The 27,986-nt window shown below is 36.7% G+C and overlaps 2 protein-coding genes and 1 pseudogene across 6 annotated transcripts in view; 2 read left to right on the top strand and 1 right to left on the bottom strand.

Moving 5' to 3' along the window:
• Positions 1-41: 41 nt before the first annotated feature.
• Positions 42-27,918, bottom strand: ZNF570 (zinc finger protein 570; the record flags this gene model as incomplete). Its single annotated transcript, XM_081031493.1, has 7 exons — positions 42-3,722; positions 16,295-16,390; positions 16,724-16,850; positions 18,163-18,237; positions 19,785-19,962; positions 26,421-26,663; positions 27,872-27,918. 7 exons carry the CDS (start codon positions 27,916-27,918, stop codon positions 2,410-2,412), a joined length of 2,079 nt encoding a protein of 692 aa, XP_080887619.1. The 3' UTR covers positions 42-2,409.
• On the top strand, positions 9,008-9,486 carry LOC308490134 (cyclin-G1-like; annotated as a pseudogene). Its single transcript has one exon. The product of its transcript is annotated as a cyclin-G1-like (transcript).
• ZNF569 (zinc finger protein 569) overlaps positions 26,178-27,986 on the top strand; it is a 31,246-nt gene continuing 29,437 nt past the window's right edge. The window contains exons 1-4 of one of the 4 annotated variants that reach the window (XM_081031956.1): positions 26,178-26,263; positions 26,446-26,553; positions 26,828-26,898; positions 27,907-27,985. In XM_081031956.1, the coding sequence (XP_080888082.1) occupies positions 27,981-27,985 (5 nt within the window). In that variant the 5' untranslated portion in view covers positions 26,178-26,263; positions 26,446-26,553; positions 26,828-26,898; positions 27,907-27,980. Of the gene's footprint in view, positions 26,264-26,403; positions 26,554-26,827; positions 26,899-27,906; position 27,986 lie in introns of those variants that run through there. The other 3 variants (XM_081031955.1, XM_081031957.1, XM_081031954.1) reach the window with 3 other exon arrangements.

Below are 27,986 nucleotides of genomic sequence, written 5' to 3'. Positions count from 1 at the left end.
AGTTGCACCCTTGAGGTATAGTAATAACTGACAAAAGCATACATCATTTAAACATTTTTTATTATGAAATAGTTTAAATATACAGAAAGATAGAGAATAAAAACCTACCTATAAACCCATGACCAGCTCTGTCGAATTATAAGAATTGGCCATATTTGCTTATATTTTAAAGAAATAAATTATTTGCATCCTTTCTTCAGTCTCATTATTCTCCCTCCCCAAAGATCACCACTGTATGAATTTGATTAATTTCCATCAATGTTATTACAATATTTCTATATCGTAGTTAGCAATGAAAAATATAAATAAGTGTTGATGTGCATGTTTTCAAACGTTATAAATAAGTGGTACCATATCACACAAAATACTCTCTAGTTCAATTTCATTGTTTTGAGATTTGTCCATGTTGATAGAAATATCTCTAGTTCATTCATTTTAACTTGGGTTCTAACTTATATTCACCATAACGGTTGCTTTGATTGTTTTCAATTTTCATTCTAACAGTGCTGAAGGGGACCTTCATCTCCCTGAACACGAGGAGACTCTGTAGAGGTTTAAGTGTGGATTTGCTGGGTCAGAGTATCCACATCTTCAACTTTATTAGATATTGCCTAATTATCCTAAACACAACTACTTTCAAATAACACTGTTTGAACATTCCTATTACTGTACACCTATCCAATCATTGGCCATGTAATGCTTTTTGTCAATGTGATGATCATGAAACAGTTCATCATGGTTTTATTTGTATTTCCTTTACATAGTCAATGTAGTGATGTACATAGTCAATTATTCTAAAATCCCCAAATCCATCCTTTCTTTACTGGCACGAACCATCTTCATATGCAAAATTTCTACAAATACTTCAGATTCAAGAATATTCTTGCCATTCTTAAAAATTCATACTTCATAGAATGAATTTCAGAAAAAGTGAAAATAAAAGGCAAAAAGGCCCATTTGGGAATTTTGGTTACAACTACAGTGAATTTGTGAGTTAGGAATAACTGGTAACTTTGTTATCTCGACTCTCTTCAGTCTAGACTACATGGTACTCTTCAATTTACTTCATTATTCTTCAGTTTTCTGGTTCTGAAAAATCTATGTTTATATTTAAGCATTAACACTCCCAATCTTTGGAATTTAACTCCACAAGTCTTTGGATTGATCATTGTTGTCTTCTCATGACTAAAACAGTGATAGTGTCTGGCAAATTGTAGCTACTCAATATTTACAAATGAATGACAGCACACATATATGTGTAGTTTTCTTCTCTAAATCTCCTTTTGATTTCAATTTTGCAATCACTGACTTAAAAAATTATAAACATTACGCTTTTTCTACAGCATGGAACAGTTTATATGCTTTTGAAATTACCTAGATTGAACCATAATACTACCTGGTGCTTTTTTATGGGACGATATGAATTTGGTTTTTCCATTTGTTTGGTTTTTTTTTTTTTTGGAGTTAATTGTGATACTCTATTGTTTTTTCTATATGTAAACTGTATTCTCAGTGAATTCTCATTTTAATTGGTTTATTCTATTCATTCTCTCTGGAAACTTCCTAAAACTGGTTATAAGTGTTATATTTCTACTACTTGTGTCTATACTGATTACTCACGTAGTGTACAAAGACTCCACTTATGTTCTAAAATATTTAGGTTTCCCAATTCTGACCTATTGCTTCTAAGGGACGTTATACTTTGCCCACTTAGGAATCTTGTTTTAGCTTGAGTAGTAAGTTAATATATGTTGAGTATGTCGAACAATGCCTGGTGCATAGTAGGCACTCAATATATGTTAGCTGCTATCATTTACGAAATATCTGCTATATTTGATGCATTACATAAAGTAGATTACATGCAAATTTCTTACTTAATAGGCACCAATCTACAACAGACACTATTCCATTTAATACAGTTCTAAAATACAGTGTCTTTTATTATCCCTATTTTAAGAATTAAAGAAAACCCTGAGGTTTAGATAAGTCAAGCAAATTACTCAATTACACAATCCCACAGTAGTGGAAGAGCTATGATTTTCTAGAATCTAAGCTTTTCATCCTGGGAAGTGCTTAGTGTCCAGAGTGGGAGACTGGACTAAAATAAGGCTAACATGTATATAAGAACCAGATAATAAAGCACCTCATAGACAATTTTAAAGACTGTGGATGTTCGCTTAAGAACAACAGGAAGCCAAAAAAGTTTTAACTGGAGGCAGTGATGTGTGTATTCTTACACTTCAAAGATCGGTGGGAGCATGGTGGGAAATGAATTTAAGGAAACCAAAAGTTACAGAGGCAGACCTGTTAGTAAGCTATAATAGTGATCCAGATGAGATGGATCTTAGACTAGGGTGACATTAAAGATGGAGAAAAGAGAATAAATTCCAGAAATATTTATGATAGGGTCTATAGGACTTGGTGATTGACTGGATTTGGTGGTGAGAGTGACTCCCCAAGATGGATTCTCTGATGATGAGCAAGGTGAGCATGCTGCCTGAAGGTTTTCTTGCATTCCTTACATTCATAGGGTCTCTCTCCAGTATGAATTCTCTGATGTTGGGCAAGGGATCCACAGTAACTAAAAGCCTTTCCACAAACATTACATTCATAAGGTTTCTCTCCAGTATGCACTCTCTGATGTTGGGTAAGGGATGAATCATTGCTAAAAGCCTTCCCACATTTAATACATTCATAGGGTTTCTCTCCAGTATGAACTCTTTGATGTTGGGCAAGGTAGGCAATCTGGCTGAATGCTTTCCTACATTCCTGACATTTATAAGGTTTTTCTCCAGTGTGAATTCTTTGATGTTGAGCAAGGTGTGAATTCTGGCTGAAGGCCTTCCCACATTCCTTACATTCATAGGGTCTCTCTCCAGTATGTATTCTCTGATGTACTGTAAGGTATGCACGAAGGCTAAATGCTTTCCCACACACATTACATTCATAAGGTTTCTCACCAGTATGAACCCTCTGGTGTTGAGCAATGGATGATCTATTGCTAAATGCTTTCCCACATTCAATACATTCATAGGGTTTCTCTCCAGTATGAACTCTTTGATGTTGAGCAAGGTAGGCAAACTGGCTGAAGGCTTTCTTACACACCTTACATTCATAAGGTTTTTCTCCAGTATGAACTCTCAGATGTTGAACTAGGTGTGCATTCTGGCTAAATGCTTTCCTACATTCCTTACATTTATAGGGTTTCTCCCCAGTATGAATTCTCTGATGTTGAACAAGATTTGATCTCTGACTGAAGGCTTTCCCACATTCCACACACTGATAGGGTTTCTCTCCAGTATGAATTCTTTGATGAAGAATAAGGGATGAGCTCTGGCTGAAAACTTTTTCACAGTCATTGCATTTCAAAAGTTTCTTCTCTGTATAGGTACTCTTGGGCTTAATGGCCAATATATATTTTTTAAAGCTTTTTTTATGTGTGTCATGTTTATGTACTTTCACCTCTTTTGGAATTATCTGTTGTCTTTGAAGCGGTCTGAAATGGAAACTTCCCCAAGACTTGTTATATTCTTGTCCTCTTTCATCAACAAGGGTTTCTTCATGATTGATTGTCTCTTCCTTGAAACATTTCCATTCTTCTCTCAAACTGGAGGACTCAAAGCCACAGTTTTTAAGTTTTTCTATTACCTTCTGAGTTGATTGTGCTTCATAAATGTCCTGCTTTGGGGTTAATTCTTCACTCTCACACATTGATTCCCAACCTGGAAAAAAAAAATGTCTCCTCTATTATGTACCAGAAGGTACATTTATGAAAGTACATACATAAAGTGAAGAATGTGAACTTAACAGCAAATAAAACCCACAAGAACATTGGCTTTTATAGTTCTGAAGTGTGTAAGAACAGAGCTGAAAATAGGTCATACAGAAACTTCAGGAAGAATGATTAGAATTGTAAGAAAATCAGTAAAGTAAATCTCAAGTAAAGAAGAAATTATGGAATAAAAATTTTCAGGAAAGTGGGGATAGAGGAAACATACCTCAACATAAAGACCATATATCACAAACCCACAGCTAACATCATAGTCAACAGTGAAAAGCTGAAAGTTTTTTCCTTAAGATCAGGAACAAGACAAGGAGTTCCACTTTTACCACTTTTATTCAACATATTATTGGAAGTTCTAGATACAGCAATCAAATTGGAAAGGAAGAAGTAAAACTGTCATTATTGGAAGATGATATGATACTATATAGAGATAAACCTAAAGACTCTGCCAAAAAACTATTAGAACTTATAAAGGAGTTCAGTGAAGTAGCAGCATACAAAATTAATATTCAAAAATTAGTTGCATTTTTATACATCACTAACAAATTATGAGAAAGAGAAATTAAGAGAACAATCCCATTTATAATTGCATGAGAAAAAAAATACCTAGGAATAAATTTAAACAAGGAGGTAAAAGACCTATACTTGGAAAAGTATAAGAAATTGAAGAAGAAAACTGAAAAAGATACAAATAAAGGATATACTGTGCTCATGGATAGAAAAGAATTAACATTGTTAAAATGTCCATACTACCCCAAATAATCTATAGATTCAATGCAATCCCTATCAAAATACCAATGGCATTTGTCATAGAACTAGAATAATCTTAAAATTCATATAGAACCATAAAAGATCCCAAATAGCCAAAGAAATATTGAGAAAAAAAGAACAAAGTTGGAGGTACCACGCTATTTGATATCAAACTATATACAAGGCAATAGTATTCAAAACAGCATGGTATTGGTATAAAAACAGAAACATAGACAAATGAAACAGAATAGAACCCAGAAATAAACCCATGTTTATATGATCAATTGACCTATGACAAAGAAGGCAAGAATATACAGTGGGGTAAAGAGAGTCTCTTCAATAAATGGTGTTGGAAAACTGGATGGATACATGCAAAAAAATGAATCAAGACCACCTTCTTACACCATATCCAAAAATAAACTCAGAATGGATAAAAGACTTAACTATAAGACCTGAAATCATAAAACTCCTAGTAGAAAACATAGGCAGTAAGCTCTTTGATATCACTCTTAGCAATATATTTTTGTATGTCTCCTCAGGCAAGGGAAACATAAGAAAAAACAAACAAACAGGAAATCAAAAATATTTTGCACAGTGAAGGAAACAAAACGAAAAGACAACCTACTGAATGGAAGAAAATATTCACCAATGATACGTTTGATAAGGGGTTAATATCCAAAATATATAAGAAAGTCATATAACTTAACTCCCCCCAAAAGAAACAATCCAATTTAACAATGGGCAGAGGACCTAAATACACATTTCTCCAAAGAGGACACACAGATGTCCAATATGCATTTGAAAAAGATGCTCAACATTACTGATCATCAGGGAAATGTAAATTAAAACTACAATGAGGTATCACCTCACACGTGTCAAAACAGCTATCATCCAAAAGATCAATAAATAACAAGTGTTGGCAAAGATGTGGAGAAAAGGGAACCCTCACTCACTGTTTGTGGGATTGTAAATTGGTGAAGCCACTATGGAAAACAGTACAGAGATTCCTCTAAAAATTAAAAATATAACTACCATATAACCCAGCAATTCTGCTTCTGGGTATCTATTCGAAGAAATCCAAAACTGTAATTCACAAAGATATATATATGCACTCCTATGTTCATTGCAGCACTATTTACTAAAGCCAAGAAGCAACCTAAGTGTCCATCGATAGATGAATGAATAAAGAAGATGTGGTACATATACAATGAAATATTACTGACCCATAAAAAAGAATGAAATCTTGCCTTTTCAGACAACATGAATAGACCTAGAGGGTATTACGCTAAGTGAAATAAGTCTGACAGAGAAAGACAAATACCATATGATTTCACTTACATATGGAAACTAAAACACGAAATAAATGAACAAACAAAATAGAAATAAACTCATAGATATGGAGAACAAATTGGTGGTCGCCAGATGGGAGGGCGATTGGGGAAATGGGTGAAAAAGGTGAAAGGAATTAAGATGTACAAATTGCCAGTTACAAAAACAGTCATATAGATGTAAAAAGTACAACATAGAAAATCAATAATTTTTAATAGATATATATGGTGTCAGATGGATACTAGACTTACCTGGATGATCACTTTGTAAGATATATAAATGTCTAATCACTATATTGTATGTCAACTGTAACTGAAAAATAAATTTTTTTTAAAAAGGAGAAATTATGGAGATGGTTGGATTCAGTCTTAATTTTATACATGTATGAATAATAAAGGTACTGAAATAACCTCCATTCTTATAGTTGCTTCCTTTAAGGACATTCATTGAACCTTGTGACAGGTACTTTTCTAGATGCTTATGATATCACAGTAAAGAAAACAAAGAACCAGGGGCCGGCCCTGTGGCCCAGGCAGTTGGAGCTCCATGCTCCTAACACCGAAGGCTGCGGTTCGATTCCCACATGGGCCAGTGGGCTCTCAACCACAATGTTGCCTGTTGGACTCCTTGACTCCCGCAAGGGATGGTGGGCTCTGCCCCCTGCAACTAGGATTAAATACGGCACTTTGAGCTGAGCTGCCGCTGAGCTCCTAGATGGCTCAGTTGGTTGGAGTGCGTCCTCTCAACCACAGGGTTGCTGGTTCGACTCCTGCAAGGATGGTAGGCTGTGCCCCCTGCAACTAACAACAGCAACTGGAACTGGAGCTGAGCTGCGCTCTCCATAACTATGATTGAAAGGACAACAACTTGACTTGGAAAAGTCCCGGAAGTACACACTGTTCCCCAATAAAATAAAGTCCTGTTCCCCTTCCCCAATAAAAATCTAAAAAAAAAAACCAAACAAAAAAACAACAACAACAAAGAACCTTACCTTCTTGGACCTATATTCTTGGGGAAGACAGAAAATAAGTGCTAATTAAGTAAATGTTATTGTATGTTAGAAGGTACTAAGTCCAACAGAAAAAGAACCAGGTAAGAGAGCAGGAGTGTTGGTGAAGTCAAAGACACTGTGTTTCTCCAAAAATAAGACCTAGCTGGACCATCAGCTCTAATGCATCTTTTGGACCAAAATTTAATATAAGACCGGGTATATGTAACATAACATAATATAATACTGGGTCTTAATTTTTGCTCCAAAAGATGCATTAGAGCTGATGGTCTGGCTAGGTCTTACTTTCGGGGAAACATGGCAGTAATCATTAATAAGTTAACATTTAAGCAAAGATTTGAAGGACGTGAAGAGATTAAGTTACTTAGATATTTGTAGAAAGTCATTTTGCACCAAAGAAAAGCCTAAAAGTACATAGAAGCATATTTGGTATGGTTGAGGAATAGCAAGAAGGCCAGTGTAGTTAGAGAGGAGAGAGTAGGGGGAGAAGACAGGAGGTAATGGATAACCAGATTATTTAAGCATTACAGGCCTCCTAAGGAACCTGGCTTCTGAATGGGATGGAGAGCCACAAGTGTGAGTAGAGGAATAATAACTAATTACTGATTAATGAAAATACTGGAAGTTGGGAGGCAAGGGGAGAAGAAAAGGGACCTATTATTGTAGTAATCCGGGTGAGATGATGCTTAACCCAGAGAAATATCAATGGAGGTAAAGCAAGGCAGTCAGATTCTAGGTATATTTTGTAGGAAAAGCCAAGAGGATATCATGACAGATTGGATATGGAATGTAATAGAAAAAGATGAGACAAAGCATGTCCTCAAAGTTTGTGGTCTGAACAATGGAAGGATGGAATGGACATCAGCAGTGATGGGAAAGGCAAGTTTAGGTAGTGAGGTATGGAAGATAGGGAATTCATTTTTGTACATAATAAACTTAAGATAGATTTAGACTTTTGAAGTGGAAATATTGAGAAAGGCAGATGGATACAAGAGACTGAGTTTAAGATAGAGGTCTGGACTAGAGATTTAAAATTGGGAGTTGCCAGCATATAGATGGTATTTAAAGAGATTATATTACCAAGGAGCAAAGAATGAACCCTAGAGAACTCCAACATATTAATATATTTGAGAAAAAAGACGCTAATGACAATAGGAAGATAAATAACCTGGGAAATGACTGAAATCTTAAACACAAGCATTATAGGCATCTCCACTCTGTTACAGAACTTGCCTTCATTCTTGTGGCCATTTATTAGTTTTTCTAAACAATATCAAGCTTCTTGAAGTCACAGGGACCCATACTATGCTTAATGATTAAGTTAATAAAATGCCTATTATCGATAATCTTCATCTATGTCATTAAACATTCATTCATGAAAATGGTTCAAATGTCAGCAATTGATTAATTATTCTCTAACTAAAAGTACATAATACTTAAGGGATTAAGTGAAGTTAAAACATTCTGAGGTTCTTGTATTTTTAATGGAGGAAAATAAAGGCTTAACTTTAGATTTTGTTAAGGTGATTACAGATGTTAAATTTGCTAAGGTAGCCCGTTGGCTCAGAGCTGGCCCTGAGGAGGGCAGTGTTGTCTGGGCAGCACTGTAGAGACCTCTACCCAGGACAGCTCCCCCTCCCCAGGCCACTACCCTCTTGCCCAAATCCCCTCACTTTGCAGGCCTCTCGGATCTGGTATCATGGGCTGAGGTGAGAGCAGGCCCAGGAAAGGTGATTACCATTGAGGAGCTGCATTCCTGATCATGTACTGACAACAACTGACTCTTAGAAACTTCTACACCAGTTGAATGGCCTGTTGGAGCAGGAGTTGAAATGTCAGCCAAAGGTTTGCAGCTTGAGACTAATTGAATCTGCACATGATAACAGCCTCGGGATGACCACAAGACTAAGGGACTTTGAAGTAAAAGATCTTAGTCTAACTCAGTTCTTGGGCATTTTGCCTAGCTGTGAATTTATTGCAGATTCCTGTCCAAAATGAAGGTACAACCCAAGCACCTGGGGTGTGTTGGACCAACTTTCTACTTGGCTGTTAAGTCAACAGAAGAGGAAAAGAATGTCCCACTGGCAACTGACTTGATCCAAATAACCCAGTACAGGTTCAAAGTTTCAGACTTGATGGGAATGGAAAAGATTGTACTGGAAAACGTGTGTTAGAAAGTCAAAGCTACTACTGCCTTTCAGTTTCTGCAACTCTATTATTCACTCATTCGAGAGAACTTGCCATGTGAAAAGAGGAATAGCCTTAATTTCTAAAGATTAGAAGCTCAGCTTACAGGGCATGCTACTGCAGGATCATATTTTCTAAAGGAAAGCCTTCAGTATTGGCACTGTCTCATTACATTGGAGACCTAAGCACAGAAGCATGCAGAGTTAACAGAAGGAGTAGAACGTCTTCAGAACCATGCCAAGATAAATGGTAGAGATTTGACTTTCTCTACCATTTCTCAAGTGTTTAACTGAATATTCATCAAACAAGTGTTCCAAACCAGATGTTCAGAAGTTGAAATGGAGTGTTTCTGGGTGAACTGCACAGCAACTGAAGCAGTAACTACAGAATAACCTACCTTCCAACAATTCCTGAAATGGTCCCTTAGTTGGATTAGTACAGCAACAAAAACTCTTCTCTGAAGCCTTTCTCCACAATCCTGAACTATGGAATCCATAATGTTATCGCAGATATAAGCTGTGAAGCCTCAAAACATCAAAACTAGATTAACATTAATGTTCTCAGATTTGGGAAAACTGCCTAATTAACATTATGCTGTAGTGGAATAATGCTTAAATTTGAATTCATCTGTGAGGCATACAAACAAATCCAAGAGCTAATGACAAGACTGGGAAGGTAAACTGTGACTTTTCATTTGTAATTGGTTTAGCTTTCTACATTGGATCAATGTATTTAGGGGGTATTAAAAATGCTAATCTACTTAATTTAAATTTAAATTTTAAATTATGAGGTTTACATCAAAACCAACATTTCACAAATGCACCTTTAAGGCATAACAAGGGTCACTATTCTAGGCAGTGAAAATGGTTTCTTGGTACCCGTAACACAAGTAGTAGATAAACCAGAGATGTGAACTTTATTGCTACATTGGGATTACATTTAAATTTGAGGGCATTTTACATAAAGCAAGACTATACACCTAATCATTTTGGCATATTAAATATCTTTAACATTTTTTCTAGAAAACAGGTGATGTTTGTATCCATGATAAAAAAAATTTATACAAAATCTACTGCTTTGATCTAATCCCATCAAGAAAAGTAGTGTTAAAAAAAAAGAAAAAAAAAAGAAAAGTAGTGTTTATTGTATTAGTAACTCAAAATAAATTAACATCACTCTGAAAACTTAATACTCCAGTTTTTACTAAGGATTGTTTTTATAAAACTGCCATTGCTTCTAATTTAGAATTTTGTTTAAAATGAAGAGAATATACCTTCACTACCTGCCCCTACTGTACCAACAGAAAGTCTTTAGAATAAGCATCTTCATTACCAAAAAAATTACCAAAAAAATAAGCATCTTCATAATCATGAGGTTACTGAGGTAGTGTTCAGAATTTTCTATCAACTCAGTGAATATAAGGAGATCTACAGTGTTAAAAGTGTTGTAAAAGGTTACTCGAAGCAGTGTGTAGCCTGAGTCCACCCAGGATGCCTGTAACCAATTTTGACATCATGTTGTAGGTAAATATGCACTAGAAAATAAATCAGAGAACCACAGTATATCTTACACTGTTGTAAACCATGTTTTGTAGATAACTTTTCAGCTTTCCCAAAGGCTGATATATTTCAATATTTTGATTACATCGGTGTTAATTTTGAGTTGGCAGAAATAACCTAAACAGCTACCATTTTGGTACTAAGGGATATACATTTCAATAGTTATTAAAATGCAAAAAAATTTTCCAAGGTAACAGAAACACACTGTATAACTTTCAAATAAGCAGGTGGAGAAGAAACAAACAAACAAAAAAAAATGTAAAAAAGCAGAATTTATGAAGGAATGTAAGATGGTGGAAATATATCTAATTTTATTAGTATTACCAAAAAAATGTAACTGATCACCACATTGAGTTAAAAGATAGAGATGATCAATCTGGACTAAAAAAATTTTAGGGGCAGCCGGTTAACTCAGTTGGTTAGAGCTCTGTGCTCTTAACAATAAGGTTGCCGGTTTGATCCTCACATGGGCCACTGTGAGCTGCGCCCTCCACAACTAGATTGAAACAACTACTTGACTTGGAGCGATGGATTCTAGAAAAATACACTTAAAATAAATTTAAAAAGTTAAAAAATTTTTTTTTAGCTATATACTGTTTACAAGAGAAACTCTATATAGAATAGAAGGTAAGAGTAAAGGAGTGGAAAAAACTACACTAAGTAAATATCAACAAAGGATGACTAAAATAGCTACATAAATATCAAGCAAAATAGTTAAGGGAAGAATCATCACTAGATTTAAAGAGGGTAACAGTATATAATGAACAATTCACCAGAAAGATAAAGCAATTCCAAAACCATAAGACCTAATAAAACACTTTCAAAATATAAAGAACTAGTTGTCAGAATAAAAAAAAAAATTTACGTATTCACCATCAGGGTAGAAGTTTTTAACATAGGTCTCCCCATAATTGATTGCTCAAAGATATTGTTTTAAAATCAGTAAGGACACAAGATTTGACCAGCAAAATTAATGAGCTTAATCCAATGAACATATATCAAATGCTGTACTCAACACTCAGAAAATAGACATTATTTTTCAAGGAAACACAAAATATTTACCAAAATCCCTAGGACATAAAGCAACTTTCAAAACATTTCAATGAATGAATGTTAAACAGAACACATTCTCTAACTACAATGCAATTAAACCAAACAAAAATCTTAAATTTGGAATTTAAGAAGAAGAAATCAATGAAAATTAGAAAATGTTTAGATATACATGGTAACAAAAATACTACATATGAAAGCATGTGGGGTATATTGCTAATAAAGCCTTAAATGCTTATAATAAAAAAGAAAAATACCTCAAAAACAGTGAATTACCAACTTAAAAGTTAAAAAAAGAGGATAGGATAAATAAATGTAGGAGGAATAAAATAATAAAGAGGAGAAATACATGAAATTCTAAGAAAGATAAATTAGAGAGGATTAGGAAAGTGAAAAATGTCTGAGAACACTAAAAAACTGATAACCCCTTGAAAAGATTTGTTTCTCCCTTTTTGGAAGGAAAAAGAGGCCATAATTACATATGCTACCAACTTTAGAAAATAATGGACAACTTCAATAAATCTGAAAATTTACATGAAAAGTATACATTCTTGGAAAAAAATACCATTAACTCCATGACTATAACAGAAATAGAAAACATAGAACCTTAGAACATAACAGAAATTGAATTATCAATTTAAATTATTTTCACACACACACACAAAAACCTCAGGCCAAGGTGAATAAAGTTCTACCAAACATTTAAAAAACAAATAATTTTGATTTATACAAATTCTTCTAAGGAAGAAAAAGAGGAATACTCACAGACAGATTTTATGAGAGCAGAACAATCTTGATTCTAAAATATGACAAGAAGTGAATATGAAGGGAAAATTGAAGGACAACCTCACTGATAAACACAAATGCGAAAAAGAAAATATTGCCGAATAGCAACTAGCCATGTAAAGATGGGTTTGTCTCAGGAATACAAGATTGCTTTAACATTTAAAAATGTAATCTGTAATTCACCACATTAACACATGAAAAACTAAAAATCATCTAATCATCTATAGACACAGAAAAACATTTCTTAAAACTCAAAAGCTTTCCATAACCAAAACTCTAGTAAACAGAAATGAAAGGGTATCTACCAAAAACCTTTAAACATCAGAATTATTAATAACAAAATATTAAAGCATTCTGATTGATATCAGAAATAGACAAGAATGCCTGCTATCACTACTTCAGTTCATACCATACTGGAGATTGAAGACAGGGCCACAGAAAAAAGAAATTAAGGGAATAAGAATTTGAAACGAAGAAACTGCCATTGTTCACAAATATGCCTGCCCACAGAAAAAAATCCAAAGAAATTCAAAAATTATCATCATTAGCAAGAGAGCTTAGCAACACTGCTGGATATAAAGTCAATATATTAATTTCATTTCTAAATATGAGCAACAAATAGAAAATAGAGATAATATTTAACAGAGCAACAAAACTAAGAAGACTAGGAAATAATCTAATAGAAGATGTGCATGGCCTTCAAAGAGAAAATTATAAAACATATTGAAGGAACCCTCATACACTGTTGGTGGGAATGCAGACTGGTGCAGCCGCTATGGAAGGCAGTGTGGAGGTTCCTCAAGAAATTACGAATAGAATTACCATATGACCCAGCAATCGCTCTCCTGGGTATCTACCCCAAAAATATAAAAGCATTTCTCTATAGAGACACGTGTACGCCAATGTTCATTGCAGCTTTGTTTACGGTGGCCAAGACATGGAAACAACCAAAATGTCCTTCGATAGATGAATGGATAAAGAAGTTGTGGTACATATACACAATGGAATACTATTCGGCGTTAAGGAAAGATGATATAGGAGCATTTATGACAACATGGATGGATCTCGAGAGAATAATGCTAAGTGAAATAAGTCAGACAGAAAAAGCAGAGAACCCTATGATTTCACTGATATGTGGTATATAAACCAAAAAGAACAAGACAAACAAATGAGAAACAAAAACTCATAGACACAGACAATAATTTAGTGGTTACCAGAGGGTAAGGGGGTGGGGGGTGGGTGATGAGGGTAAAGGGGATCAAATATATGGTGATGGAAGGAGAACTGACTCTGGGTGGTGAACACACAATGGGATTTATAGACGATGTAATACAGAATTGTACACCTGAAATCTATGTAAATTTACTAACAATTGTCACCCCAATAAAATTAAAAAAAAAAACATATTGAAGGAAATTTAATGGAGAGATAAACCATATTTACAAATGAAAAATTTCCAAAAGTGATATATAAAACAAATAAATGAATCAAAAGCCAATAGCTTTTTGTTGCTTTCTGGTAGAAATTGATAAGATGACCCTAAACTTTATTTCGATGGCCAAAGAGCAAATAAGATTCTAAAGAACATAAACAAGGTGTAGGGATCTACCCTAAAAGACAACCTTAGAATAAAGTATTTTAAATAAGACAAGGTTGGTACTGGCATAAGAAAACAGAGATCAATGGAATGGAATAGAGCTCAAAATCAGACCTATAAATATATTATAACCTGATATATTAAGAGGTACCATTCAGAACAATAAGCAGAGAGAGCTCATTTATTCAATAAATATCTGGGACATTTGGTTTTCCATAAGGCACTAAAATTAAATTCTTACTTCAATCTCAAAAATCAAGTTCAAGTGTATTATGGCTCTAAATATAAAATGAAAATATTTAGAAGACAATTTGAGTTTATCTACATGACTTTGGATTATAGAAAGGTTTCTTAAAACAAAATATCAAAAATATAAGCTACAAATACAAAACAACCTTCCCCAAAATGGGCAAAAGATTTGAACAGGCACCTCACAAAAGAGGAGATCCAAATGACCATTATAAATATGAAAAGATGCTCAATTTCTTTAGTAATCAGGGAATTCAGATTACAAGTATAAGGAGATAATATTTCATACCTGGCAGGTTAGCAAAAATTTTGTAAATTTGTCAATTCCAAGTGTGTGCAGCAATAAGCATCACACGCAGCTGTTAGAAACGTAAATTAGTACAAGCACTTTGGAACGTAAAATAGCATTATCTAGTAAATTCTTGGCTGTATTTTCTAAACGAACTCCAGCATATGTGCGCTAGTAGTCACATATAATAAAGTTCATACCAGTAACATACAGTAGCATAAAACTGAAACAACTCAAACGACCCTCGATGGATAAAGTGTGGTTTACATAGTGAAATACATTACAGTTCAGCAAGAAAAAATATTTCAATGAACTGTAGCTAGTAAAATCAACATGGGTGAATCTCAAGAATTTGAGTAAAAAAAAATCAGAATTACACACACAATATATTCTCATGTATAAAAAGTTGAAAATATGGATATATGGTACAACCATAAAGAAAAGCCAAGAAAAGATAGAAAAGATAAGCAAAATTGTAGGATAATGGTTACCCCAGTGAGGGGTGGGTATGAGCCATCGGGAGGAAATGTATATCATTAGGATAAAATGGCATTGACAATTTTCTGTTTCTTACACTAAGAAGTAGATTCATGGGCTTTTGTTCTATTATTATTTAAACCACACATATATGCTAATATATATTTATGTGTGTTATTTATTTAATAATAATTAACAAACGAAATTTAACCATACATATTTGACACTATGACTCTACATCAAATTTTTTTCCTCAGAAAATTAAACCATGACATACAAGAGTGGGGAGAGATTGTGGGGGGGTGAGTTAGGTGTTGACAGAAATGATTATAATGACCCTGATTTTCTTCTGAACTTCAGTCCTCTATTTCAGCTTAATGCTTTCTATGTCTGTATGAAAATCCTTCCTTATCTTATACTAAGACAAACTCTTAGTATCTTCTCCCTCAAATGTTTTATAGCTTCTGACCTGTGTTTTTGTTAAAGACTGTCATCTTCCCAGTTACCCAGTCTCTGAGCTTCCCATTTATGTCAGCTTTCTCTTCATATATTCCATTTATAGCTATATCATAACTCTGCTACTAGCCTATTGTTTATTTATGTAAATGTGTAACACCCTAGCTTCTTGCAAGTAGCTTGTTTAAAGTACAATTTCAATAAATGTTGATTAAAGGAATGAATGGAGAAAAAAATAAGAGAAAAATGAGGCATTTGGAAGTGTACTACTGCCAACAACAGCAACTAACAGCTGTTGAATTATAAGGAGATAGGAACTGTTCAAAGTGCTTAAAAAGTATTATCCTATTTTATAGGTGACAAAACAAAAGCACAGACAGGTTAAGTAACTTGCTCCAAATTTCACTGCATGTAAGATGTCAGGATTTGAATCTGACATCTGTCTATCAGCTCAATACCAGCTGTCTGTCGAGCTCAAAAGTTTGTCAGATTAGGAAAAGACTTTTACAAAGCCTGGAAGAGGCTTATGAAACTGGGAAGGAATGGGACACAGAGAATACATGAGTTATCAGAAAGAAGGGGGTTAAAGTGTTAAAGGTGAAATAGTTACAAATAATAAATTTGGGAGAACACTCTAAAAGGTCCCAAGTTTCTACTAAGACCAAGAACATTGGAGAACATGCCAATAAAGAAAAGTAAAGAGGCGATGCCTGAGTCCAGCTGTCACCTGCAAAGGTTTTTGCCTACTTACTCATATTTCTTCTTCACCCACCTGAGCACAAGTCTTTTGCCAGCTCTCTCTTCACCATCCAGGGCTCTTTCCCTTGTTCCAACAATAATATCACACTTGGCTTAGAAAAGCAAAGTCCTGTATGTATGAAAAGAAACAGAATTTGGTCACGCTGTGGATATCCCAGAACTCAATCCAATCCTTTGATCATCAGGGAAGAGGGAAATTAACAGTCAGTGAGAGAAAAATGTGCCAAGGACATGTATTAAAAGGATAGGGAAGCTGAAGCTTCTGACATAGATTAATAATAGACCTGTCCACTGCCAACTCTACAAATATTAAAATCTAGAATAGATTTGGTATAGACAGCAGACATTCAGCCAAGCACTGCAGATGCTATCCAAACATTTTTAATGGTGGTGGCAAAAAGCCTCCTATGAACAGAAACACAATTCTGCAATATATTCTTACCCAGTGATACCAAGATCCTGTAGTTCTCCAACATCACATTACTGTACAGATGCCTTTGAGAAGAATTTAGACAATCCCACTCCTCTTGGGAGAAGTCTACAGCCACATCTCTGAAGGTCACTAACTCCTGAAATGAAATAAATGAAGTAATTTCATGTCTTATCATACTCACCGCGTTCATTCTGCCCCAGGCACACTGGGGGCTCCCGGATATTACATCCTCATATTTGTCAGGCATGTTCAGGGATTTTGTACTTTTCAGATCATCCTGTATAAAAATAGCAGCGCTCCTGCCCCAGTTTTCCATTCCCTGAACCCTGTGTTATTTTTCTCTATTATTTTGTTATTTATTTTGTTATTTATCATCTGCCCACCACCACCTCCACTAAAACGTATATTCCATGAGGGCATAATATATTTGTTTTGGTCACTGCTCTATTCCCAGTTATAGAACAGTATCTGGCACACAGAGGTATTCAAATATTCACTGAATAAACTGAATTAATAAATGAATGGTTTGAAAAGTTCAGGAAGTTATAAGAGGATTAAAAATGAGACCTGAGGGTGGTGAACACACAATGGGATTTATAGATGATGCAATACAGAATTGTACACCTGAAATCTATGTAATTTTACTAACAAATGTCACCCCAATAAATTTAAAAAAAAACACACAAAAACATGAGACCCGAAAGCACTTGCTATTTCTCTGAGAAATGTGCTAGACCAAGCAGAGCAAATCATCAATTCCATTAAAATTCAAATACTTTAATCCAAAGTCCTTCAAATTTTATGTAAAGAAATGGGTATTCCACTCATAATACTACTTCTGCCTAAGTGGGCTGGGCAAAGTTCTTAAAAACTTGGGAGCCATGCAGTGAGTCTCTTGGATTCCAGGTTTGTATAACGTGACCACTTGCTGATGAAACTAACATACCGTGTGTGTGTATGTGTGTGTGTGTGTGTGTGTGTGTGTATGTAAAATTTGGTATTTTTACAAAATTAAAAGAGGTAAAGGCAAGAACAGACTTCATTATGGGTCATTTGATACAATTTATTGAATGAATGAATGTTTAGGCAGAGACTAGACTGAAGAAGTTGGTCTGTATATGGGGGAACAGCCTTCCAGGAGGAGGAAAGAGCAGCGTAAGGCCATGAGTTAAGAATGAATTTAACTCACTAAAAAGAAGCTAGTGTGGCTGGAACTGATGAGGTTACAGACAGGGTGAAAAAAAGTACATTAGGTGAGAGGGATAGTCAAGGACCAGATTATACAGGGCCTTAGAGGCCAAGGCAAGGACTTCAGCATTTACACTGAATGGGTGGGCATGGAAGGGTTTTAAGAAGGAATATAATTGGTTACGCACAAAAGTTTCAGCAGAAGGAAAATTAATGTCTGCTGTTTTAAAAAGCAAGAAAATATTTCAGGTACAACTCACCTGGTACATGGCTTTAAGAAGTCCAACAGCCATTTTTTCCTCCTCTTGGCTCTTCTTTTGGGAAATGGCAGTGTCCTTAAATGACCGAGATGGGGAAGAGAACATTAGAAAGTAGGCTTTCCTGGCAGCATCCAGAATCACCAGCCTAGAAGTTTGCAGCTTCTCTTTGCTCCTGTTAAGAGAGGAGCATCCTCTCCAATAAAGAGAAAGCATAATGGAGACCTGGGAATTTGTTTGCATACAATTTAATCCATGCCTAAATCACTTCCTAATTTATTATTCTAACAATAGATTTTTCTAGATTTTACAAACAAAAACTCCGAGTAATCATATATATATATAAAGACACAACTGAAGACAGAAAAGGGGCCACAAGATTAAACCTGACAAGCTCAGGAAACTGAAAATTACCACATAAGATGGTGTGAACATTAAAAAAAAAAATCATAACTAAGGTGGGCCATGTTGGGAAGTCACATCTTTAGCCTGAAGCTATCTTCATAAAGTCAATCTTCATCTTAAGTGTGCCTGTCTATTGTCCTTTTGCACCTAAGACGACATCCTTGGAATGTCAGTAATCCCTTTTTCCAGACCAGAGCAGGAAACTACAGAATCCCTCATTATTACCGTTTCCCCGAAAATAAGACCTTGCCAAACCATCAGCTCTAATGCACCTTTTGGAGCGAAAATTAATATAAGACCCAGACCCAGTCTTATATTAATTTTCGCTCCAAAAGGTGCATTAGAGCTGATGGTCCGGCTAGGTCTTATTTTCGAGGAAATATGGTGTTCTTGTCCCCTGATTAACATCTCTATGTGCTGTAAAAAGTGAACTTTAAATACCTTGCACCACCTATGTAAAAGAAGCACCTGCCTTCCCAATTTACTTTTATCCAATCCCACCCCACCCCGTTTTGCTTTCTCCCACCCCCTTAATCTACCACGAATGGATTGCATATAACCCTCCTCCTTTGATTCTAATGTATAAAATAAGTTGCAAAACGGCCATTTTCCAGAGCATTTTCTCAATCTGTTGAGACTTTGCTTCCCCGCAGTTGTCGTCAGTTTGGCTCAAATAAATTCTTTAAAGCTTTCTCTTAAGCTGGATGTTTTTCGTGGATACAACTAATAAATGACAGCATCGAGATAAAGGTCTTCCTGACTCTACAGTGCTTCTCTCCAGTAGATCAGTGGTGGCACGCAGTCTCACTCAATACCCACACATACAATTCTTAAAAACTACAGCATCAATCACCTTTTTACACACGTCACAGTCAGTGGCCAGGGAAATGAAGTCACAGCCTCACACAGCCACCCTCTCTCACACCCAAGGCTCAAATACTAAAAAAAACGACGGTCTCACTCACACACCCCAGTCACAAAGAGGCCCCGGGTAGGGGAACAAGGAGACAGAAAATACCCTCCCTCCCACCCCTACTCACAGTCTCACACTCTATGGCACCAACCACTGATTTACTCGCACGCAGTCACACAGATACGATGTGTACAGGTGACAGTCTCACACAGTACCGTATCAATCACCGTCTCACACGCAGTCACACAGAGGGCCTGGGGACCAGCCTCCGGGTGACCCATAGGACACTCCTCAGCCCTCTCCCTACCTGCAGAACCGAACTGCCGGAAGATCCAGTCCCCGCCCCGAAGGCTCGGGCAATCTCTATTCGGGCCCACCTACTGCCCTTAGAATCTGATGGAACCCAGCCCCCGCGGGCCCGGAAAGAAGCGACACGGCCTCCGGAGGACACAAAGGGGCCGCTCGCCCAGTGCTCGCGGGGTCCACTGGGAAATGTAGTCCAGACCAGAAAAAAAACCCGCGGTGCTGCAGTTTAACTGCACCCGCGGCTGGGGGTTGGAAATACCGCCTCCTCTGCCCCAGGTCGTCCCTTGCCAGCCTCTCCTTGACCTTCCAGAATGATGCCAGAAGTCCCAATTACTCTCAACTTGGAGCCTGGGACCCCGAGGGACTGAACCAAGTATCACACTAGACGGTCTGGGATTGAAGGGCGCAAGCACACGTGCTGGGTCCACATCCATGGCAACAGGGCTGAAGAATTTCGAGCAGCTAGTTAGCCGCAGGGGGCGGGGTCTGTGTGCGGACTGGCGCTAGTGCGCGCGCGTCTACACCAAGTGGGTGAAGGGCTAGTTCCTAGAATTGCTTAACGGTACCCCAAAAAAGTGGGTGGGTGGGTGGGGTGAGTAGGGATCAGAGTGAGCAGCGTGTTTTATACTTTCTTGCAGTCCCGCCTCCCTCTAGGGCGTTTCCGCTCCTAGAAAGGGTTACCTTTCAGACGGGAGTGACCAGGTCAGGGTAGAGAGAGTCCCGTTTGTATATGGTTCTTGTGTTTCGATTTGCTAATGGTGGGTGTGAATGTGTCCCCTCTTCCCAAAATAGCTCTTCTGTCAGGTATCTTCAAAGTTCCCTTGCTTCCTACATTCAGATACAAATGTCACATCTCCAAAGAGGCTTTCCCTGATCACACCTCTCCCCTGGCACTACAGGACTCCTTAATGTGACTCTATAACCCCTTGGAACAACAGTGTTTATATTTTAACTTTTTAAATTTGTTTATTGTCTCCCCACAAATTTCTGTCACCAGACTGTGATTTTCTGAGTTGGTGAATGACCCTTTCATTCTGTCATTGTGTGAGTATGTGTATTTCTATGAGGTTAACTATATGGAAAACTCTGTTGTGGTGGCATGCTGCATTTCTGTAACCGTTTGTGATTGTGTGTGTGACATTTGTGATGTCACTGTAATGTGCTATAACAGAAAGGGACACAGTGGTGGAGAGTGTAGGAGAGTGATATGATAGCGTTTATGACAGACCATGAGGATTAGACTAATGGATGTGGGTTTGTGTGTGGAATTGTTCCCTATGGTATCTGATTAGAAACTACCTACTGTGTGCCAGATGCTCTTTGAGGTGCTGGGATAAAGAGAAAATAATCTTCAAAAATTTGCAAACAATATTAGCGAACGGAAGTGCAATCTCAAGAAGCTTAATATATATGTAATTGGATAACAAACAGATATCTGGATTCACACAGGGAATGAAGAGCACGAGGGATTGTAACTACAGGGTAAACATGTAAGACTTTTATTATTTAAATCTCCCCAAAAGATAAATTACTGTTTAAACAAAAATAAAAACAATGTAGTTCAGGGGATACATATATATATATATATATATATATATATATATATATACATACATATATATGTATATGTGTGTGTGTATATATATATAGAGAGAGAGAGAGACAGAGAGAGAGAGAGAGAGAGAGAGAGAGAGAGAGAGAAGCAAATTGTATGACAACAACAGCACAAAGGCCAGAAGAAGAGTAAATGGAAATAAACTATTATAATGTTCCCATATTTTATGTGAAGTAATATATCATTTGAATGAACACTGTGATTAGTGAAATATGTGAACTCTAAGCTCTAAAGCAACCACTAAACTAACAAAGTGTTATAGTTAATAATCCAATGACGGAGATAAAATGGAATCATAAAAATACTCAATTGGAATGAAATTGAAAAGAAGAAAAGGGAACAAATAACGGATGTTAAACAAATAGCAGGATGGAAGGTTTATATCAATAATCAGATTAAATGTAAACGATCCGTGGCCGCCTGGTGGCTCAGTCAGTTAGAGCTCCTTGTTCCTAACTCCGAAGGCAGACGGTTGGATTCCCACATGGGCCAGTGGGCTCTCAACCACAATGTTGCCGGTTCAATTCCTCCAGTCCCGCAAGGGATGGTGGGCAGCACCCCCTGCACCTAAGATTGAACACGGCACCTTGAGCTGAGCTGCCGCTGAGCGCCCGTCTGGCTCAGTTGGTTGGAGCGCATCCTCTCAACCACAAGGTTGCCGGTTTGACTCCCACAAGTGATGGTGGGCTGCGCCCCCTGCAACTAGAAACGGGACCTGGAGCTGAGCTGCGTCCTCCACAACTAAGACTAAAATGACAACAACTTGAAGCTGAACGGCACCCTCCACAACAAAGATTAAAAGGACAACAACTTGACTTGGAAAAAAAAAGCCTGGAAGTACACACTGTTCCTCAATAAAGTCCTGTTCCCTTTCCCCAATAAAATCTTTAAAACAAAAATGTAAATGATCCGAATATCTCAATTAAGAGGCACTGAGTATCAAATTGGATAAAAAAGCACGACTCAACCTTATGTTGCCTAGAAGAAATTCACCTTAAATATAACTATACCAATAGGTAAAAAATAGAAGGATGGAAAAAGATACACCATGCTAATGCTGTGTAAAGAAAGCTAAAATGACCTTGGATTTGGCAATGGATTCTTAAATATGACACCAAAAGCATAAGCAACCACATAAAAAATAAATTGGACTTCATATAAATTAAAAACTTTTGTGCATCAAATAACATTATGAAGAAAGTGAATAAAACCTACAGAATGAGTGAAAATACTTAAAATCATATATTTAATAAGGGTTGAATAGCCAATAAATGTATAAAGAACTCCTAAAACAACAAAAAAGACAAACAACCGAATTGAAAAATGAGAAAAGGACCCAAATATACATTTCTTCATAGAAGATAGGCAAATGGCTAATAAACACATAAGAAGATACTCAACATCATCAGTAATTAGGGAAATGCAAATAAAACTGTAAGTAACCTCTTTAAACCTATTGGATGGGAATTATAAAAAAAACTGAAAAGTATTGGTGAAAATGAGTAGTACTTGGAACTCTAGTACAATAAAGGTGAAAATATAAAATGGTGCAGCTGCTATGGAAAACAATTTGCAATTCCTCAAAAAGCTTAGCATGGAATTACCATATGTCCCAGCAATTACACTCCTAGGTATATAGCCAAAGGAACTGAAAGCAGGGACTTGAACAGATACTTGTATTCCAATGCTTGCTGCAGTATTATTCAAAATAGCCCAAAAGTGGAAACAACCCAAGTGGCCATCAACAGATGAATGGATAAAACAAAATGTGATATATACTTGTACAAGCAGCACCGGGAGTGACAGAAGCAGCTGCTCACAGCTTTTAAGCTTCACTCCTTCCAGCAGTGCTCCACATCTGGGTAAGCTCAAGTGCTCCCTCCTTTGGCACTAGCAGGAAATTTAAACCAAGTAAGCCTCTGCCATAAAAATTCCATACCAATTTCCTCTCCTTCCTCTTGCAAACCATTTGCAGACTTTCTTGGGAAGCCTGCCCTGCTTTCTCTAGAATGATTCATTGTGTGAGTAATTAAACTTTTCATACCTTCTTGGGGTGTGTGTGTGTGTGTGTGTGTGTGTGTGTGTGTGTATCAGTCTCAACATTAAATTTTGGGTTGCGAGTCCATCCTGTACCTGAAGATTGGCAACAATAGATAGGAATAGGTCTTACCAGAGATTACACGATCATCTAGGTAGAAAATCCAATGGAACCTTCAAAACCCTAGTAGAAATATCAATGATCATTTAGCAAAGTGATAGGCTACAAGATCAAAATGAAAAAAGCAATTGTATTTCTGTATCCTGTCAATGAACAATTTGAAATTGAAATTTTTTTTAAAAAAATACCATTTACAATAGCATCAAAAACTCTGAAATACTCAGAGGTAAATCTGGCAAAAGATATCATAACCTGTACCTTAAAAACTACAAAATATTGCTGAGAGAAATTAAAGACCTAAATAAATGGAGGTGTATAGTGTTCATGGGTCATGAGTTTCACCATTTTAAAGATGTCAGTTCTCCCTACATTGATGTATATACTCAACACAACTTCAAAATCAAAACCCTGGATAAATTTTTGGGGAGGTACAAATTGACAAATTCCTTCTGAAATTCTAGGTGTTTTCCCAAAAGAAATTAAAATGTATGTTCACACAAAAATACTGTGTATGAATGTAGATAGCAGTTTTAGTTATAAAAGCCAAAAGTTGGAAACCACCCATGTGTTCTTCAATGAGTGAATGGTTAAACAATAATTTCATGTAGTATGTCCACATGGAATAAAAAGGAATGAATTACTTATACATGTAACGACATGTATGAATGAATCTTCAGGGAATTATGCTGAGTGAAAAAGCCAATACCAAAATTACATACCATTTATATAATATTCTTGAAAGGTAAAATTATAGAGACGGAGAACAGATTAGGGTTTCCAGGCCTTATGGAGGGTGTTGGCAGGGGAGGGTGAGAAGGGAAACAGGTGTAGCTATAAAAGGACAACATAAAGAATCCTTTAGATGATGAAAATATTCTAAATATTGACTGTATCAGTGTTAATACCCAGGTTGTGATACTGTATATAGTTTTGCATATGTTACCACTGGGGAAAATGTACATGGGACCTCTGAATTACTTCTTAAAACTGCATGCAAATGTAGAATTACCTCAGAATAAAAAGTTAAATTTAAAATAAAATCTAGGCCAAAAACAAATTCTAAGGCCATAGGCCAAAACACAACTACATTAAATGTAAATTCACAAAATGTCAAATTAAAGAGTAAGACTTATTATTTAAAAAATAATGCTGTTTAATAAGAAATACACTTTAAAAAATAAAACAAAGATTAAAAGTAAAAGGGTTTAAAGAGGTAAACCATGCACTAGCCAAAAGAAGGATGGTGAAGCTATAGTAATATCAAAACAGACTAAGAAAAAAAGCAATATTATAAAGGGAAAATTCCATAATTTCATGTTGGATTAATCCAACAGGAAGCTATAACAACTCTAAATATGTTCATCTAATAAGAGAGTTTCAAAATATATAAAGCAAAGCTTAACAGAAATAAAAGGAGAAATAGACAAATCTACAGGTATAAAAATGAAATCAGAAAGCTGGAGGGACCCAGAACAGCCAATTCTGTTCTTTTCTCATCTCTTAACAAAATAATTAGCAATGACAATTCTTACAGTAGACAGAAAAAATTACTGTTGGTAAAGATACATAACACAAACAAGCAACTTATTTGGAGGACATGTTCTCTCTACATAGTGTTTGATTGAGGGACCCTTGTCGTTTCCCATAGATTCACACTGAAACATATCATCAGTGCTCATTATCATCTAGTGAAAGGATGACTATTTACTGCATCCTACAGATTACATAATCCTTTGGGCTTTGCATAGCTATATGGTAAGCTTATGAGCCAGAAGCCCCTCTGATATCTCCGAGCACTACAAGTTCCTGATATTAGCATAGACTACCTGATGTAGTCTCCAGCATTTTATTCTCTTTGCCAACATGCCATAGCACAAAAGCGTGGGCTAGTATTTTCATAGATATTTTCTCCATTTTAGTGTCCACTGAAAAATTACTCCAGCGAGTCTTCAACTTTCACTGTCAAATATTTTTTAATTCTTCTGAAGTCAGAGTGCAACCCATATGAAACACTGAAAAGAAAATCAGGTCTTAAGGGCAGGAGTGACAAATAGTCAGGTTTGCTTGATTCCTGGTTTTTGCTCTTGGTTACTTCTCCAGTATCCCACTTAAACTTCGCACTCCTGTTGTTGAGGCTATGAATTCTTAACATAAACTTTAATTTGATGGCTCAATGTCTTTGCCTTCTTCAACAATGCCTTTCTAAACTACCTATATCCTTTGTCTATATAACACACACCGAATGTAGAGTAACACAATGTAGAAAAGCATGGGTGTTTCATTAACAGGTACTCACAAATCTCTGTAATTTCTCCCATTTAATATTTTGTGACTCTGGTTTATTGTAAACTTAACCTTATACATTTCAGTGTAAGAGGGACCAGTCAGAAAATCAGAAACACAAAGAACTGACACAAGCACACTGTCTCTGACAAAACTGCAGATTAAAATCAAACGGCCACAAGAACATACGACGCAACCAGAGGGAACTAAACCAACTAAACCGTGCTCCCGTCGTGGACCAAGTATCATAACGTCAGGAATCCGAAGATCCGTTAACCGTAACAGGGAAGTGACTTCTTTGCAGAAAGAGACTTGGGACGCGAAGGCCTCTGGGAAATGTAGTCCGGGGCACGAAAGCTGAAGACCTTTTCAGATTCTTCTCAGAACCAAGCTCCGCTCCCTGACTCCGAGTGCCAGGCACAAGGTAATCCGCTTCCGTTAAACCTTAAACTGAGCCTCCTTCCCAAATCTGGGCGCCCCTAAATGCCACGGTTGGTTAGTCCCATTATTCGCAAACGGGAAGGCCAATCCCCTCCGGGTGGGCCGCGGGGGCCTCTGGGAAGTGTTGTCCTGCGACTAACGGCCCAAGGTTTGTGCTGCCCTCAGGCACAGCCGGCACTGACGCTTGTGGCGCCTGTACCTCAGCCCGCACCCACTGTGCCACTTGGGCGGCGTTGAGATGTGGGATTGAGGCCTGTGTCTGCGGGCTCGGTGGTGAGTACTCGGGAAGTCGCGAGCTCTGAGTCCGGGATTCTTTGTGCTGGGTGAGAGTAGGGGGCCTGCGGACCGGTGCCAGTGTTGTTGGAGGAGGATGCCGGGCAAGACTGTGCCCGTGCGGGTGATTCCCAGAGGCCGTAGGAGTGGCATGTTAAGGAGCGGATGGCCTGATGTTACTGCATTTGCCAGATATTTGTCTGTGACTGAGTGTAGCCGTGGGATCGTGTGAATGAGCGGATTTTGTGGATGTGCTTTTCCTTTTATGTTTCAGCATGAACGTGGCTGCGAGCGTGCGTGACTGTGGTGGGATCGTGAGCGAATGAGAAACTCAGCAGATGGAAGGTACGGCTGTATGTGTAAATTTGCGAGACTGTTTATACCAGTGCTTCACTTCTTCAGTTATAGTAGTAGGAAATACGTTTTTATATGAGGCGTCAATAGCCCCAACACTTTATTTTACTATTTATTTATTCTAAATTTTGTTTCCGTGTATCAGACACGTTGTGTGTGCATATTAACTTTATGCTCCCTGTCCCCCACTTCCCCCCCAAATCGCAAAATACAGGAAAGCTCAAAGAAAACAAGAATCATTCATAATTCTACCAGCTACTGTCAAATTTACATCCTGTCTTTTCACCCCTCTCTCTGTGAATACATACATCCACATGCATTCATATATTAGTATATATGTACAGCCACTATGCAATACAGTTCTATTACCCACCTTTGTCATCTAACAAACACAAAATCTTTCCATTTAAACAATTACAAATCTGTATCATCATTTTAAAGTGTTTTCTGGTATTTGTGCATTTTAATGCATTTATCCTTGTTGATGAGTAATTAATTTGATTCTCTCCAACTTCTTACCATTCCTGTGGACCAGAGTAGTAAAAATGATGTTTTTCAGCAACTATTTGGCATAGGTTATAGTGTACTTTCCTAATTTTGGGGTTACGAGGGTGGGGCAGGCTTCTAGAAGTGGAACTGACAATGTATGCGCTTGTGAAAGGCTCCCTAAATGTATCCAATGATTCTTGTGTAACATTCCAATAACTCACAGTCTTATTAGCATAGTATAAGATTACCTATATTCATACATCCTTGCTAACAATAGATATTAATATTTGTAATCTTTGTTAACCTCATAAATGTAAAATAATTTCTTTAATTTGCAGTTGTTTGATTACTACTGAAGCCAAGCATTTAAAAATCTTTTTGTGAATTGTGTTTTCTGTTTTTCTAAAGCAATGTTCTAATTTCAAATTTCTTTTGTAGAGTTGTTCATTTATTAAGGATTCATTCATTGACTCACCATTTATTGAATGTCGCCTTTTTTTCCCGGAACAGTTCTAGATGCATTGAACAAAAGAGACAAACTCCTTGCTGTCATGATACTTACATTGTTGTGGGCCAGATAATAAATGAGG

This window comes from Rhinolophus hipposideros (assembly GCF_964194185.1).
Source record: "Rhinolophus hipposideros genome assembly, chromosome: 21".
In the NCBI taxonomy this organism is placed as follows: Eukaryota; Metazoa; Chordata; class Mammalia; order Chiroptera; family Rhinolophidae; genus Rhinolophus; species Rhinolophus hipposideros.
The sequence above is the reverse complement of the archived record's forward strand: the minus strand, read 5'-3'. Positions and strand labels throughout refer to the sequence as shown.